Source organism: Accipiter gentilis, chromosome 26 (assembly GCF_929443795.1).
Source record: "Accipiter gentilis chromosome 26, bAccGen1.1, whole genome shotgun sequence".
Lineage (NCBI taxonomy): Eukaryota > Metazoa > Chordata > Aves > Accipitriformes > Accipitridae > Astur > Astur gentilis.
The window spans coordinates 753624-768399 of record NC_064905.1 but is presented as its reverse complement, the minus strand read 5'-3'; the positions used below and the strand labels follow the sequence as shown (position 1 = coordinate 768399).

The following is a 14776-nucleotide window of genomic DNA, read 5'->3' as shown; positions in this document are numbered from 1 at the left end:
CAGGTGGTAAGTGCAGTCATTCTAGTGTTTTGCTTTAAAGCACTGGCTTTTGACTTGTTTTTTCTGTGTTAAAAAAAAATAAGGATTTTTGTTTGTCTGGATTCCTAAGTGGTTGTGCGGTGCCCTTCACTACTTAGCAACCCATTGGCAGCTGATATGCATCACATGAAATTCTCCTTGTGTAAAGAAACCTCCATAAACTGCAGCGTACCTGGGATTGTGTGACTTGATCCCTCACCCCTTTTTGTTAAAGATGCTGTCACGATATTGCATATCACTTGTTATTTTATTTCCTTTTTTAATATTGTGTGTGTGTTTCAGTGTTTTACTGTGCATTGCCATTGAGTGGGAAATTCCTTTGGTTAGGAAAAGATGGTTGATGTGTCTCTGTAAAGGGGCAGTTCCCTACAGCAGTGTGTCTAGAATGGGCTAGTTCACCATTCCAGCAATGACCATCACATATACTGAGTCCAGGGTTAAAAGTAATGAGACTGGCTTTAAAACATGAGATTTGCACCTGGCCACACTGGAGTTTTGCCTTAGTACTGTTGATTTTCTACCACAGGTACACTCAGACCCAGTTTCCAAACTGTCTAGAAAACTTACTGTCTTTAAAATGAGACACTCCATTTTCATAGAATCACCTGGAGTTGGTGTTTAAAAGCCGGCATTACAAGCCTTGTAGTATAAAACAGGTTGTTGCAACTCTCTACCTTGCTCTGCTGGTGCTGTTTGAGGTCCAGGAGATCTTATGACAAAGTAAGTACTCTTCTGCTCCATCTCTGCTCCTTGGAGACAAAGCTTTGGGATGTCTCCTTTTCAACTGTCACTGTTATCCCTCCTTGTTCAGAACTGCTGGCCATGGAAGGACAGTGAGAAATCAACATCTATGCATCACCAGCACTCATGGTGCATTTTGGTACTTCAGCAAAGCCCAGCTTCTGGACTCACATTGTAATGTGACAAGCTTTAGCTTTTGTTCAAAAAGCAGGCCAGCAGCTCTCATGGCCACTGAACAAAGCTTCAAATGGGATCCCTGGCAGCTCCGAACTCCACATATCCCTCACTATTAATCTTACAAACCCTGTGATATTCTCCTTAAGCCAAGCTTATGGTTTGGTGTTAGCAATAGTGCTGTGTTAGTAGCACTGGGAGAGCAGAAGAGCTCTGAGGTACGAGCAGCTGCTGGTGTCACCTGCAGAATGACACCAGTCTGCCCACAGCAGCTGTGCGTGGCCCAGGGGTCATTGGTACCCAAAATTTGCAGGTTTGTTCCCTGCAGTGGGGTGATTTTGTTTCTGCAGCCTAGAACACATCCACTACCAGATCCCTTGGTCCAGTCAGACCAATGACCCTCACTTCATGCTGAGGCGTAAATGTAGTTGTTTGGGTTTTTTCCCCTGAAGATGAGTGTTTAGGAGAGGTCAAAAGAGCCTGAGTAAAAGCAGGGCCTTCTAGGTGCATGAGGCTCATGTTAGGGAGCTCACAGGAGATGTACTCCTCTCACCACTTTGCAGCTGAGATGTTTGATGCCTGGGTCCTCTAGCCCAGAAGCTCAAGTGGTTTAACAGCTCACAGACTGCTGGGGAGAGCACTCCAGATAGCCACCCTTCATGGCATCTGGCCCCCAGGAACTGTTTCTCCTCTTGGGCCTTTCACATGGCACCTGCTTTTCCCACTGAGCACCCAGCTCCATACTCACTGGCCCAGCCTCCTAAGGCTGGAACTTGGCAACAGCCAAGGGATGCCAGGCTACAGCCCAGAGTCTTCTAGAGGTGGATAGAGCCATCCTGGACACTTCAGGAGATGGTCTGCGATCATCTTGGATGAGTCAGCTCAGCAGCAGATGGCTGAGGCCCAGAGGAGGCAAGAACCCAACTGTAAACAGGGGAGTTAGTTACACTGGGTTGAAACAATGGGGTGGCAGGATCAGCCCTGTCTACCCTTCATCAGATCAATCTCATCCTAATTTTTTCTTATGCACTCTAACCGCCATTGTGTACCTTGTCTCTGCATCTTTCCATTCTCATACACTGTTTGCAGCCGCCCACCTCTGTCCATCCATACCCATACTGTCTCTACCCGTTCATCTAACTATCCATCCCTTCTCATCTATTTAATCCACTGTTTGCTTGCTCACTCTCCATTCAAGCACACCATGCTGATTGTCTGATAGTGATTTCTCATGCTTTGCTGCACGGCCTGGAGCAAGCAAAGATGGCAAGAAGTTCTTTTCTGCCAGGGGGACATATCAGGAATAGTAGCTACATGTGGCTGTGAAGCAGCCTCGCTTCTTGTTCTATTGCTGGTAAGTGATTGATGGCACCACAAAAAATCAAAATGCCCCCATCTGTGTGGCTGGCCGGAAATGAAGATGCATCTCCCTGCCCAGCAGTCCCAGTTCAGCAAGGGATATAGAACATCTGAACACTGAGCTTTGAGGTGTGCAGACACATTCACGTGAAGATTATGTCCACATGTGATGATCTTGCTGAATCAGCAAGGTGGCCTACTGCATAAGAAGGCACCCCACTGTGCCCTCTTTGTGACCATTTCCAGAGTTGTTCCTAGGATTCCCTATACTTACTAAATACTGTTGCAGCGTGTGAAAGCTCAGGCAGTCCCTGGTGCTGGTGCCATTGATAATGAGGCAGTTGTGATCACAGAACTGTTTCTTTTCAAGTGTTGATCAAGTGAAGCTGTGAAGTCTGTGGTTTTTTGTTTTCTCTGTTCAGATGGTGTTGATTTGGAGGCACTTGCAGGGCTTTGTATTTGAGTGGCTGGCTCCAGGCCACTTCTCAAAGCAGCAAGCTGAAGTGTTAAGGTATCGTTGACTTGAGGTTGTATTGCATCTGAGCCACCCCAGCATGCTGTGCTCAGTCCTACTGACAGCCAGCCTGAATCCTGCCCCGACTCTGCAGTGCTTCAACAGTCTTGTCCAACAAGCTGATTCATAGTATTAGCATCCTTGCTGGAGCTTTCTCATCACCTCCTCTGGCTGTCAAAGAAAGGGTATGTTTTCATCCTTCTCAGTTGCTCAGCAATTAGCTGCTTTTCCACAATGTGGCTGCTGTCTCCAAGCTCAGAGATCTTCTTGCACAAGAGAAAGAGACAATCACAGAATAAAAAGCCATCCCCTGGGATTAATATATGTCTTGGACACAATATGTGAGAAACCCAAAGAAGGGCCTGCAAGGCTGATAACTTATGCCACTTTATCTCACTGTATCCACTCACTTCCTAAAATGCGTCGGCCTCTGCATTCATTGCTGGATCACTGCAACAAGATCTCTGCAGGCAGAAAGACCTGTGCTGTGCACTCTGCTTTCCTGCCTCAAGGCAGGGGTAGAAGTAGTCACCTTCTCTCTGTGCAAAGTAATTTGGTGCCTCAAGGTCTCAGGCAACACAGTTACCTCACCTTCAAACTCCCTCCCTTGTGGAAGTTCATTACTGCATTTTTTAATGCACTCTCTCACCCCCCTTCCTTTCTCCATTCACATGCCTTTGTGCTGCTGGCTTTTTTTTTTTGGCTGTAATTCACCAGCCAGCAAGTACACAAATCTCTCTTCTCCCTTCTGATAAAACCTAGGTTGTCTGCAGGTTTCCCCACAGCTCTTCTGCAGCTAGTGTACCCCCTGAGCACTAGCTGGCAGTAGCCTCTAGCTATCAGGCATCAGCTGTGGGTCTCCCCTGTGAGAAAGCAGAGAGCCTCATGTTGTGCTGCACTGTTCCCCAAGGCGCTGCAGATTTGTAACAGTGCTTTATTCTTCTTTTTCTTGATCTCTCAAGGGTGCCAGCTCATCTGGAGGTGGCACTGACAGGAGGCATAATTAAGAGTATGAGACAGAGCTGCTCAAAGGCAGCGCTGACTCCCTGTGTAGCCAAAGAGTATGTCTGCACACACAGATGGTGGGTGTGTGTGGGGCCATTGTGGGCTAATCCCAAGGCCTCATTCTTTGCTGATGCTTTCACCTGGGGAGAAGCCTCCAGTTCATCTGTTGTGCATGTTTGTGGGCAGGGGTTTCTGGTGTCAGTCTCTTTCAAGAGGTTATTTTCTTGCACAGAGGACACATCTTGCCCTGCAGGGCACCTGCTATATCATCTGCTGCAGCTTCATCCCCTCCTAGTGACCCAGTGAGGCCCTTCTTCCTCACTGAGTCCCTAAGCAGGCTCCTGGCTCTGCTGTTCTTGGCCATCCTCCCAGGTCCTCCTGGATGGCCACCCTGTTGATACCTTGATACAAAGTCCACCCAGTGTCAGGATGCTGTTGGGATTTTTAGGACCACTGGTGGCAGCTCGTGCTCTCCTCTCACTAACTCCATTGTCCGCTCCATGTGGTGTCGCCACAGGGTCTGTCCTTGGGGACTTCACTCCAGGGTGTGAAGGCTGCAATATGACATGGCACTGGAGACACCTATCTTTCCTTTGTGGTATCAGACTCCTTCTTCTGAACCCTACAATTCTCACTGACTCCTCCACACCTCTGCTCCACTCCTTTGGAGAGGTAGGATTGCAGGGGGAGGCTTGAAAAAAGGCTGCCTGCCTCCAGCCCCTAAACCCTTGCAGGCTGAGAGTGACTTACCTGCTATGGTGAGAGGTAAAGGGTTTGGGAAGACAGATGCCACAGACTGATATCAGGGATGCCAGCTGACCTGGCAGCATCAGCACCAAATAGTCTTGGCATTAGAACCTTGGCATTGTTCCAGCTTGTGAGATTCTCCCAGTGTACATGTATTGCCCTCACATGCCACAGTACTCAAGTCCACACAGTACCAGTAGCAGAATCATCTCTTTTCATAATGGCAATCAAAAATAACAGTTTCTGTGAAGGACAAGTAATTGCCTAATGCTGGCTGTCTTCAGATGCTGACACTGCATACTCACACAATTTCACACACGGCAGGCTTGGAGACACATCCAAGCATTGCAATTTCAAGGTAGTCTGAGTACTTGTCTCGGGTTTTGAGACACAGACTGTGTACCAGTACCAACCTGGAGACTAGAGGTGAGATCACTTAGAAAGTTTGGAGCAAGAGCTAGAGAGGTTATTTTCAGGTGGTTTATCCACCATTAAAAAAGTGGTCATCTGAAAGGTTTGGGTGCTGGCAAGAGCAAATAAAGCAAAAAAAGCACAATAGAAAATCAGAGCAGAAGACCTTTCAGCTTTGAGATCTTGGTGCAAACCCAGACTTCACCACTACATATAAAATTGTTCTTTAAAAGACACTCTGATTAAAGTCAAAACTCTCCAGAAGTTTAATGATCTGCTTCTTTGCCTTACAGAATATTGGCAAAAAGATGTCATGTCAACAGTTCATAGCAAACCTGGATGGCCTGAACGATGGGAAGGACTTTGCAAAGGATTTGCTGAAGGTAACGTGATATAAAGAGATAGTGAGATACTGTCATTATTATTGTAGTGCCACCTAGTCCTGCTGGGACACTCTGAGCCCTTGAATCAGCATTTTCCAGTGCACAATTGTTTCATTAGAAGATTTGTAACCCACATGGATAGCTTCTGCTAACTCACAGTGAGCCACCAGAGGTCTGTTCCCTGGTGGTGTTTTATCCAGATTTGTGTCATATCTGCCCTCAGAGCATACCAGGGGTCCCTCTGCCCCACGGTAGCTCTGTGATGCAGCAGACAATGTACAGAACAAGGTACCCCCTGCCCCCAGTTATGACCATCTGGCACTGATACTTTTATCTGCCTTTACTTCCATGTAATTAGATGCAGTGCTCCAACACAACTAGTTCAGTACCATGGGATATTGGTTGAACACCACAAAGTATTTTCTCCTTCCACGTGGTTTAACACCACCACCGTTGCCTGCCCCTGCTGCAGATCCAGCAATCTGACCTGGATTTTGCTGTATGGAAGGAGGTTGAAACGACCAGTGCCGTATCAGGGGTGTCACATCGTGCTTTAGACGACACCCCCACCTCCCAGCAGACCTCACCCTACCTCACCCATCAGTGTGGTCAGGGCCACCTCCACATTTTGTTTTCCTAGCCCATTCCTGCTTCTTTCTCACTGCCTCAGGGAAGAAACTGGAATTTTGCACAGGAGGAACTGGAAAAGTTGATCCCCAAGGTCATTCATTCCTACCCTGCTTCTCAGGGCAGCATTCAAGCCTCCACTGTTCTTTTCCCCTAGTCAAGACACTGGAGGTGTCTTGGTGTACCCCAGAGTCTTCTATCATCTTTGTGTAGGCCAGGATTCACTCAGGACTAGTTGCAGCACCTAGAATTAGTCAAAAATATCATATACAGGCTCCTGACCAAGGCTGGCTGCCAGATCCCTCTGCTGCTGACATGTCCAGTCCAATACCTAGCATGGCACATAGACAAAAAAGGGTTGAGCAGGACACCAGTTGTCCGTCTCATTGGTGAATACTTCTCCAGGACAGTTCAGCAAGGAAGGTATCTCTTCAAGAACACAAGACAGAGTGTGGAGGAGATGGTCTCCACCACCCAGACATGTCTTCCATGAGAGACACAGCTAATACCATGTTCTTGTTTCAGACACTATATAACTCCATCAAGAATGAGAAGCTGGAGTGGGCCATGTAAGTATACATTAAGCATTTGAGAGAGAGTGTGTCTTTCAAAGTAGCTCACAGGTCTTGAGTCATGTTTTTTAGCCGCAGAAGCTCCCAGAACATTTCCTGCCAAGCCCTTAAGCAGTGAAGTCCCTCCTGTAGGCAAGTTAGATTTATTTATGGCTTAGACACAAAAGCAGATGGGGTGGTTGGTGGCAGTCAGTGGACACAGGGTCCACAGGCATGATCTAAAGGAAGGGAATACCCTCTTTGTTTACTATTACACCTATAAAATGCTGGTCCCACTCCAGGTGCTTCAGAGGTCTTTGCACAAGGAGCTCAAGATTTGGGATTATTTTGGTCACTGAGACTTTCCATGTCTTCCACATAGTTTGTTCTGGGAGTAGTATCAGAGAATCACTCAGGCAGGAAGGGACCTTGCGAGATCTCCAGTCCAGCTTCCTCCTCGAAGTATGGTCAACACTGAATTCAGACCAGGATGCTCAGGGCTTTGTTCAGTTTGATCCTGAAAAGCTCCAAGGATAGAGAACCCACAGCCCCGCTGGATCCGTGAACCAATGCTTAATTATTCTGAGAGTGATATTTTTTTCTTATCCATTCGAAACCACTGTTGTTTTGACTTATGCCCACTGTCTCTTGTCCTCCTGTCATGCACCATAGTGAAGGACCTGGCTTTGTCCCCTCGATAACCTCCTCACACATATTGGAAGGCTGCCATGAGGTCCCCCAAACTCATCTCTTCTCTAGGTTGAACAAGAGCAGTTCCCTTAGCCACTTCTTACATAGCAAGTGCTCCAGTCCCCAGGCATCTTAGTGGCCTCTGCTGAACTCTCTCCTTGTTGATGCCCTTTCCTGTATTGGGGGCCCAGTACTGTTTGCTGTATCAAGATATGATGTTGAGTGCAGAGTAGAGGAGGATGATCAGTTCTCTTAGCCTCCTCACTGTGCCGCTGTTACACAGCCCAGAATGCTCTTGGCCTCTCTGCCAGGACACACTGGCTGGCTTCTGTTCATCTTGCTGTTCACCAGGAGCGCCAGGGCCTTTTCTGCAGAGCTGCTGCCCAGCCAGTCAGCCCCTGCCAACCCTCCTTCAGGACCAGTGCAGTACTAGGGTGTTGCATTTGGTGAGGCTCCTGTCCCTCTGAGCGGTGGCCCTGTACTTCTCATTTTTATGTTGTCCACAAACTCGATGAGATGCACTCTGTCTCCTCCAGATCATCATTTGTTACTCTGAAACAAGTCTGGGAACAGCTAGCATGGTGGCCTCCGTGACAGGTTCATGCAGCACCTTCCTCAGCCCTTCTTCCCTTGCTCTGCTTACCCACCCCCTGCCCAGAACACAGGCCAGGACCCTCAGCAAGGGGTGTGCTGTGCTCCCCAGCCCCAAAGCCTCCCCATCACTGCTGTGGGGAAGCCCATGACAGACCTGGGGCCTTAGGCTAACACAGTGGACATTTCTTTTCTTTTCTCTCCTCTCCTCTCCTCTCCTCTCCTCTCCTCTCCTCTCCTCTCCTCTCCTCTCCTCTCCTCTCCTCTCCTCTCCTCTCCTCTCCTCTCCTCTCCTCTCCTCTCCTCTCCTCTCCTCTCCTCTCCTCTCCTCTCCTCTCCTCTCCTCTCCTCTCCTCTCCTCTCCTCTCTCCTCTCTTGTCTCTCCTCTCTCCTCTCTCCTCTCTCCCCTCCCCTCACATCTCTCTTGTCTCCAGAGGGTTGTGGAACTGAGCAGGGTGTTCTGGACTATTAGCACTATCACCTGCTCTTCTCCTCATATTGTCCTGGCCAGAAAAGTGTCTGGAGACAGTTTGATCCTACCTCCCTCCCCAACTACCTGGGTCAAGCTTTGCAGAGCAGGAGCCTCCATTGCCAGCCATGCCCCCAATGGCAGCAGTGCTCACTGTGGGCCAGTGTCTCCTTTGGAAAGGACACAGCCAGCCGGTGGCCCTGGAAGGGCAGTGGTTTCTTAGTGGGTCACGTAGCATCGGTTTCACTTTAAAAAAAAATTTGCGTGGCATCTATGTGAGAGGAAAGCAGCAATGCCAGCTCTGCAGTAAAGGCCGCATCAGCGGGTGGACATAGTCGCGAGAGGGAGCCCTGCAGCTCTGCAGAAGGTGCCGGTGGGACAGTTTACATAAGAGGAGTTCAGCAGAAGTGCATCTCCTCGCTGGATGCGGGCAGTGGTTACACAATGCCTGCCAGCACATGCTCCCTGGCTTGAGCACATCCGAGGGATGTCAGCCCCCCGCAATGTCCTGCTGCAGTGGTGCAGTTCCAGTCAGCAGCATCTAGCCCCCCTCCTGCCCTCCTCCACCCACCCCACTTGTATCCTTGCACACCCTCATTCACCCCACACTGATCTGGGACCTGCCTTGCTGCAGGGTTTCCTGCTTGGGTGCAGATGGACAGGCTGCAACACGAGATACCTCTCAGCTCCTCTGCTGTGGGACAGATGCTCCCTGACATGGGGGTACCTGTTTTTCTTTCAGAGATGTGGCACTGAGTTGTAATCTTACACAGGCGAGACCCTCTTCTCCCTGCTTGCTTCTGCCTTCTGTCCTTGCCCATCCCAGGGAATGAAATGCCCTTGCTCACAAAGCCCAACTGGACAGGCAGGTATATGACCACCAGCAAGCAGGAGCTCAGAGGGTGCAGCTCAGAGAACTGAGCCCCACTAACTCCCCACCCATGTGCAGTGTCTGGGCTCTGCCTAAGCCTCAGGACTCCTGTGGGTGCTGAGGGCTGAGAAACCATCCTTTTCTTCCAAGAGGTGTCTGATGCTTTGGCCATGTACTTGCTGCAGGTGGGGAAGTGTGGTTTTTTACTGCTTACATCCCAGCTAGTGGATTCATCCCTGAGTCACTCCTCAGCTGAGGTCCCAATCTAATCTGCAACCTAAGGTGACCACTCATACCATTTAGACATTGACATGTATCACACAGGGCAGAAATTCCCTGTTTGCTCTCCCTCCTTAATGTCCCAGGGACACTGGGAAATATCACTTCCCATACAAGTTCTAGTTGCTATTTGCCAGAGTATGTTTTACTCCAACCAGGAAGAGGCAGGCTTGGTGGAGTCAGTGGACACTTCCATAAGCTGCTCAGCCTGTGCTGCCCTGGGTCCAGGACCAGGAGATCTGTGAGAAGAAGCAGTTTTTATGGAAATGACAAGCTCTTTTTGCTCTCTGCTGACCCACCCTGAGGACACAAATGGGGAGCTGATGTATAACCTATTCCAGGGTTTGAGATTTTTTTGATCAAGTGGCCCATCTCCCTAATGTCTGCAGAGCTTTTGCTCCTTAGAGATGCAGAGGACATTCCTCAAGCTCCTTCAGCACCTAGGAGGCCCTAGGGACTGCCTCTCAGAGGTTGAGAAACCCCAGTGATACCTGGTCTGCAGCAAAAGACCTCCTTAAGCTCTGATTTTAGGGCACAAAATTGGAGAATGTCCCTGTGAAATGCTTGTAGTCCTCAGAAATGGTGTGTCTGCTGTTCCCTGGTGTTCAGACAAGCACCCACTCCCTTACCTGTTTTGAGTAACCTCACAGTGGAACTACTGGGACAGTTACCTGCCACCCATGCTCCTCCCAGCTATGTCCAGGTCACCACCGTTGGCACACTCTGTGTGTTACAGTCCCTGCATCTCCTTTCATTTTCTTTCTCTGACTAGCCTTGTAATAAATAACTCTCTTTAAAACCAAAGCAGATAGTGCACACTGTGACCCAACCCACATGTCCTCCACTCAATCTCTTCTCTGACTTTGTTTCCAAGTGATGAGGACGAGTTGAGGAAATCACTCTCGGAGCTGGTAGATGACAAATTCGGAGCCAGTGCGAAGAAAGTGACAAGGATTGTTGACAGCAGCAACCCCTTCCTGGACATCCCCCAAGCGCTGAACGCAGTCACCTACAAGCACGGTGTCCTCACACGTAAAACCCATGCAGACATGGATGGGAAGAGAAGTACGTGTTAATGGGACAGGAGGAGATGTGCCCCAGGCAGTACCAGAAACTTGCCCTAGCCTTCTCTCTGGCTCTCCTGCTGAAGGCATTTCCTCACTGCATCCCAGGGAACACAAGAGAGATCCCTAGATACATGAGTGCCAGGGCAGAGGGAAAGGAGGGTGTTTTGAGGCATTTATAGACATGACTGTTTTCAGGAGGCCTCAGTCTTCCCTTCTCACTGCCAAGGAAACTAACAGTGCCTGTCCCACACAGATAGACCTGGTCTTCCATCCTGTTCATGGGCATAATCCTGAATCCCACACTCTGAGCAATGGGGTGAGGGTGGTTCCACAGCAGTTGTCCACCCCAGCCCTGACCTTGGGGACAGTCTGGTCTTTGAAGCTTTGTTCCTGTCCATATTCTGCCATGTGCTGGAAACAGCTGCCATGTGCTGGCTGGGCAACAGGATGCTTCCTAGCTCTGCTGTCAGCATGTGGGATTACAGAAAAGGTAAAGGAAAATATATTTGGGCAGAAATTAATGAAACCTTGGATAACCCCTTTTGCTAACTGATATGATTGGCCCAGTCACTGCAGCTGATTAAAAGTCTTGAGTACAGATTACCACCAAAGGCCTCCCTTGCTTCCAGCACTTTCTTAATAGCCCATGCCTGGAGGATTAGCTGTCTTGTGGTGATGTAGATGGCTCCCCTCACCTCCCACCCCTCTCCAGCTTCCAGCAAGCTCTCTGCCCTCAAGTCCATCAAGACGGCTGGTGTTAATGCTCCCTCCTCAGTGGAACAGAAGCTGCCTTATCCAGGGTATGTCTGCCTAACTCATCTGAAGCAGAGGAGCTCAGGGAATGCCTCTGCTCCTCAAGCATTTAGTCCAAGGAACATGAACCTGGGTTTGGAGGAGCAGGCATTTCCTGCACGTGTCCACTGGTACCCCTATACCAACTCATCTCTGGTTTTGACCTGCTTGTGTTCCTGCTGGGAGGCTGCATGTCCCAGCCCATGCCTCTCAAACACATGTCCCTGCAGACAAGCCACTCATAAGCAATAGCTTGGAGGTGTGAGCTCTGGGCATCACTGCATGCCTCTGTTGTGTCAGGAGAAGGGTTGGTTTTGCCAGAAATGTGAAGGTCAAGCAGCACTGGCAGAAGCAGACATATATAATTAAATGTTCTTCCTTTTTTAGCTCCCAGAGGAAGAAGAGGTTGGAAGAAATTTTATGCTGTGCTTAAAGGGACCATCCTTTATTTGCAAAAGGTAACCATGGTGGACTATCCCATATGCTGTTTCATGCTGTCTCCAAAAGAGTCATGCTGTCCTAAGCAGGAGACCCATAGATGCAAGTAGAGGTGAATCCATGTCCTAATGCATGCATGCACATCTACAGAGCACCTCCAGAGACCAGTATACAGAACTGGAGGATGCCATCATCTTTGGTGGTGGTGTTCATGCTAAGGGCACTATTCACATCCTGAAAAGAGGGCTATACAGAAGAAGTATGAAAGAGGGAATATTGAGGCAAGATTTCTGCAGAAGTGTCCCAGCAAGTAGGAGCTGTTGGGGAGGATGAATGAACAAGTGATACGGAATAGGTGAAATAGGATGTTGGAGAGACATGCAATAGGAAGCTGAAGAGGTGGAGCATCAGACCAGTCTTATCCTGCCTATTGTTTTATTTGCTGACATAGATCTGATTAAGAGGAGCTTCACTGAGTCTGGTGTGGACCATGCTTAAAGTTTCTCTTCTCCTTCAGGACCTTGCTGAGCTGGGTCCTTCCATGGGTTGCCAAGTGACACTTTCTGCCTCTCTTCATCTCTGTTTGTTCTGTAGCCACCTCTAGTCAACACAAGTATGAATCCCAGGTCCTCATGGGAGGCAAAGTCACCATGGAAGGGCTTCCCTGAATGCTATAGCATTCAGCTCTCTGCCTTTCAAGACACTTGGATGCTACGAGGATTTCCATGGATAGTCTATTCTGTGGGAAAATCCAAGGAGCCTGGATAGGGGCTCACTTGAATGTCAGTGTGAGCCAGCCAGGGATGCCAAATGTCTGTTCATCATGCAACAACATAACCCACTGAACTAGGTCTGAACTACCTTAGTAGCACATGCTGTGCAGTAACCCATTGAACTCACCTTGCTGGAACAGCACTCCCTGTGGGTAGATGTTTCTATGTATTGCAGCATTATCTCCAAAGCAACGTCAGTAAACAAACATTGGATTATATAAGAAAGGCAGAAAGATCCTCAGGGCAGCATGGAATTATGACTCAGAGCTCGTAGCACACCCCAATGATTCTCGTGTTTTGCCAGATTCTATGGCACATGTCACAAAGCCAACAGAAATCTGGCAGCAGCCAATCGTAATTTACAGTATGGGTTGCTCTTAGCCAAGTGGTATTTTTACAGCCTTGCCACTCTCTCCTGCAGCTGAGGGAAGCTGCAGCATACAGGAGAGCCCAGATCTCCAGCCCTCTAAGTGTGGCATTCTTCAGGTCAGTGGCACTCTTACATCTCAGTCTCTTGTCTTGTTAAAAGTCTCCACAAAGGGTCCACTGAAGAGGTCCTCATGCTGACCATGGGTGATGCATGAGGATTTAACTTGTACAGCGCTACCATCAACATTTAATTTTATGACAGTTTTTCTATGGAAAAAAACCCCCACAATTTCATCAAAATCACAGGAACAATTTAGATCTAAATGAATTTTTCACCAAGGACTTCTAGGGCATGTCTCTTGGGATGAGTCTGTTGAGGGGGTATATATCTGGAATGAAATACACTTTCAGGACAGAATTTTCTTCCTGTGCTGGACCAGAATCCAGATTAGTGAAGATTTTCTTGACTGCTTGGACACCACTAGAAGAAGCCATGAAGCCAACACTAAGTGTCATTGCTGCTGATGGGGCAGAGGGGTTGGGTTTTCTCTGCTGTACAAGGCTAGCAGCAATAACCAGCCAGATTGTTAGTTCATTATGTTACTACTAGGTGTTTAGAATTTAAAAAGAGAGTGAGGATGAGATTGATGTGGCAGTTAGAAGGCCAATGTTCTTGTCTAGATGACCTTCAGGAGCAAATGGTTAAGAGACTGAGGGCTTTCTTTACGAAAAAAGACTGAAGAAGAAAAACACCTAAGATCTGGCTAGGTTATGAAAATGTCTGATAAATAACAGCCGTGACTGATGTGTAATTAGCAGGAGGGACTGGAATTGCCAAGGGTGCCCCAAGGAAGTAGCATTTGGAACAACAACAAAAATTAACCTGAGGAATGCTTGGGCAAAGGATTTGGGCAAAGAGGGGTTTCTTAGTCTTGAGCTGCTGCCAGACTGTATATGGTCCTCTTCAGAGGATTCCTTGGGCTGGGTTTGGCTGTAGACAGTGTCTATCACCAGGCTTGCAGAGACCGGACAGAAGGATGAGACCACAAAGACAAAGTCCTTGCCGTGCCACTTCCAAATATTCCCAGCACCACAACAGAGTGTGGATAAACATCCATTTGCCCTGTCGATTCTTAGTGCAATTTCTTGCCTATGGGGTGGTTTGCAGAACAAGAGAGTTGCACAATACAGGAAGGAAATGGTGTGCAGCCTCCCAAGCTCTCAGTGGAAGATGCCTGCAGATAAACATAAGATAGAAGCTGGCTTGAGCACAAATCACTGGGAAGAGATTTTCTGATGTGAAGATAGAGGAGAAAGTACCTGCTTCCAGGCTCACCTGATGCCATGGAGCACAGGTTCAGCCTGTTCCAGTTTTTTGCTCAGACCACACCAAGGATCTAGGCTTTAATAAGAAATTACCTGAAGTTTAATAGGAAACTCTTCTCAATTTCATTTTGGGGAGCAAGTTGAGTACACATAAGAGTGAGAGAGTTAGGGAAGGAGGCGGGAAGGAAGCCCTGGGGAGGTAGGTGTGTAGAAAGGAGGAAAGGCCAGATACACAGAGACGTGGACATAAGATAGGCAGAAGAATGGGTAGGTGGGTGGACAGGTAGATGTCGCGGTAGAGACGGACACGACAAGTAATAGATCACGCAAAATGGCTACTTTATTGTTCTAACACACCTTTTTATCCCCTTCTTCAGAATATGTGTTAGTATATGATTGGCTTAGTTAGTAACTAACAATTCATGATTGGTGAGTTTGTCAGGACGGTTCTTCTTATCACTATCTTGTTTTCATACTGGTCTTCTCGGATCTTTCCAGACTTCTCAAGGATATACTACAAGCTGCTCAAGGTCGCGCTGTTCTCGAACTGTCAGGAATTC

At 48.3% G+C, this 14776-nt stretch overlaps 1 protein-coding gene across 5 annotated transcripts in view; it reads left to right on the top strand.

Moving 5' to 3' along the window:
• The window catches only part of PSD2 (pleckstrin and Sec7 domain containing 2), an 86820-nt gene that overhangs the window by 61906 nt on the left and 10138 nt on the right, over positions 1-14776 (top strand). For 4 of the 5 annotated variants that reach the window (XM_049829675.1, XM_049829674.1, XM_049829676.1 and 1 more), the window contains 4 exons: positions 5283-5373; positions 6526-6569; positions 10326-10516; positions 11698-11768. In XM_049829675.1, coding sequence (XP_049685632.1) covers positions 5283-5373; positions 6526-6569; positions 10326-10516; positions 11698-11768 — 397 coding nt within the window. The remainder of the gene's footprint in view (positions 1-5282; positions 5374-6525; positions 6570-10325; positions 10517-11697; positions 11769-14776) is intronic. The other variant, XM_049829677.1, reaches the window with a different exon arrangement.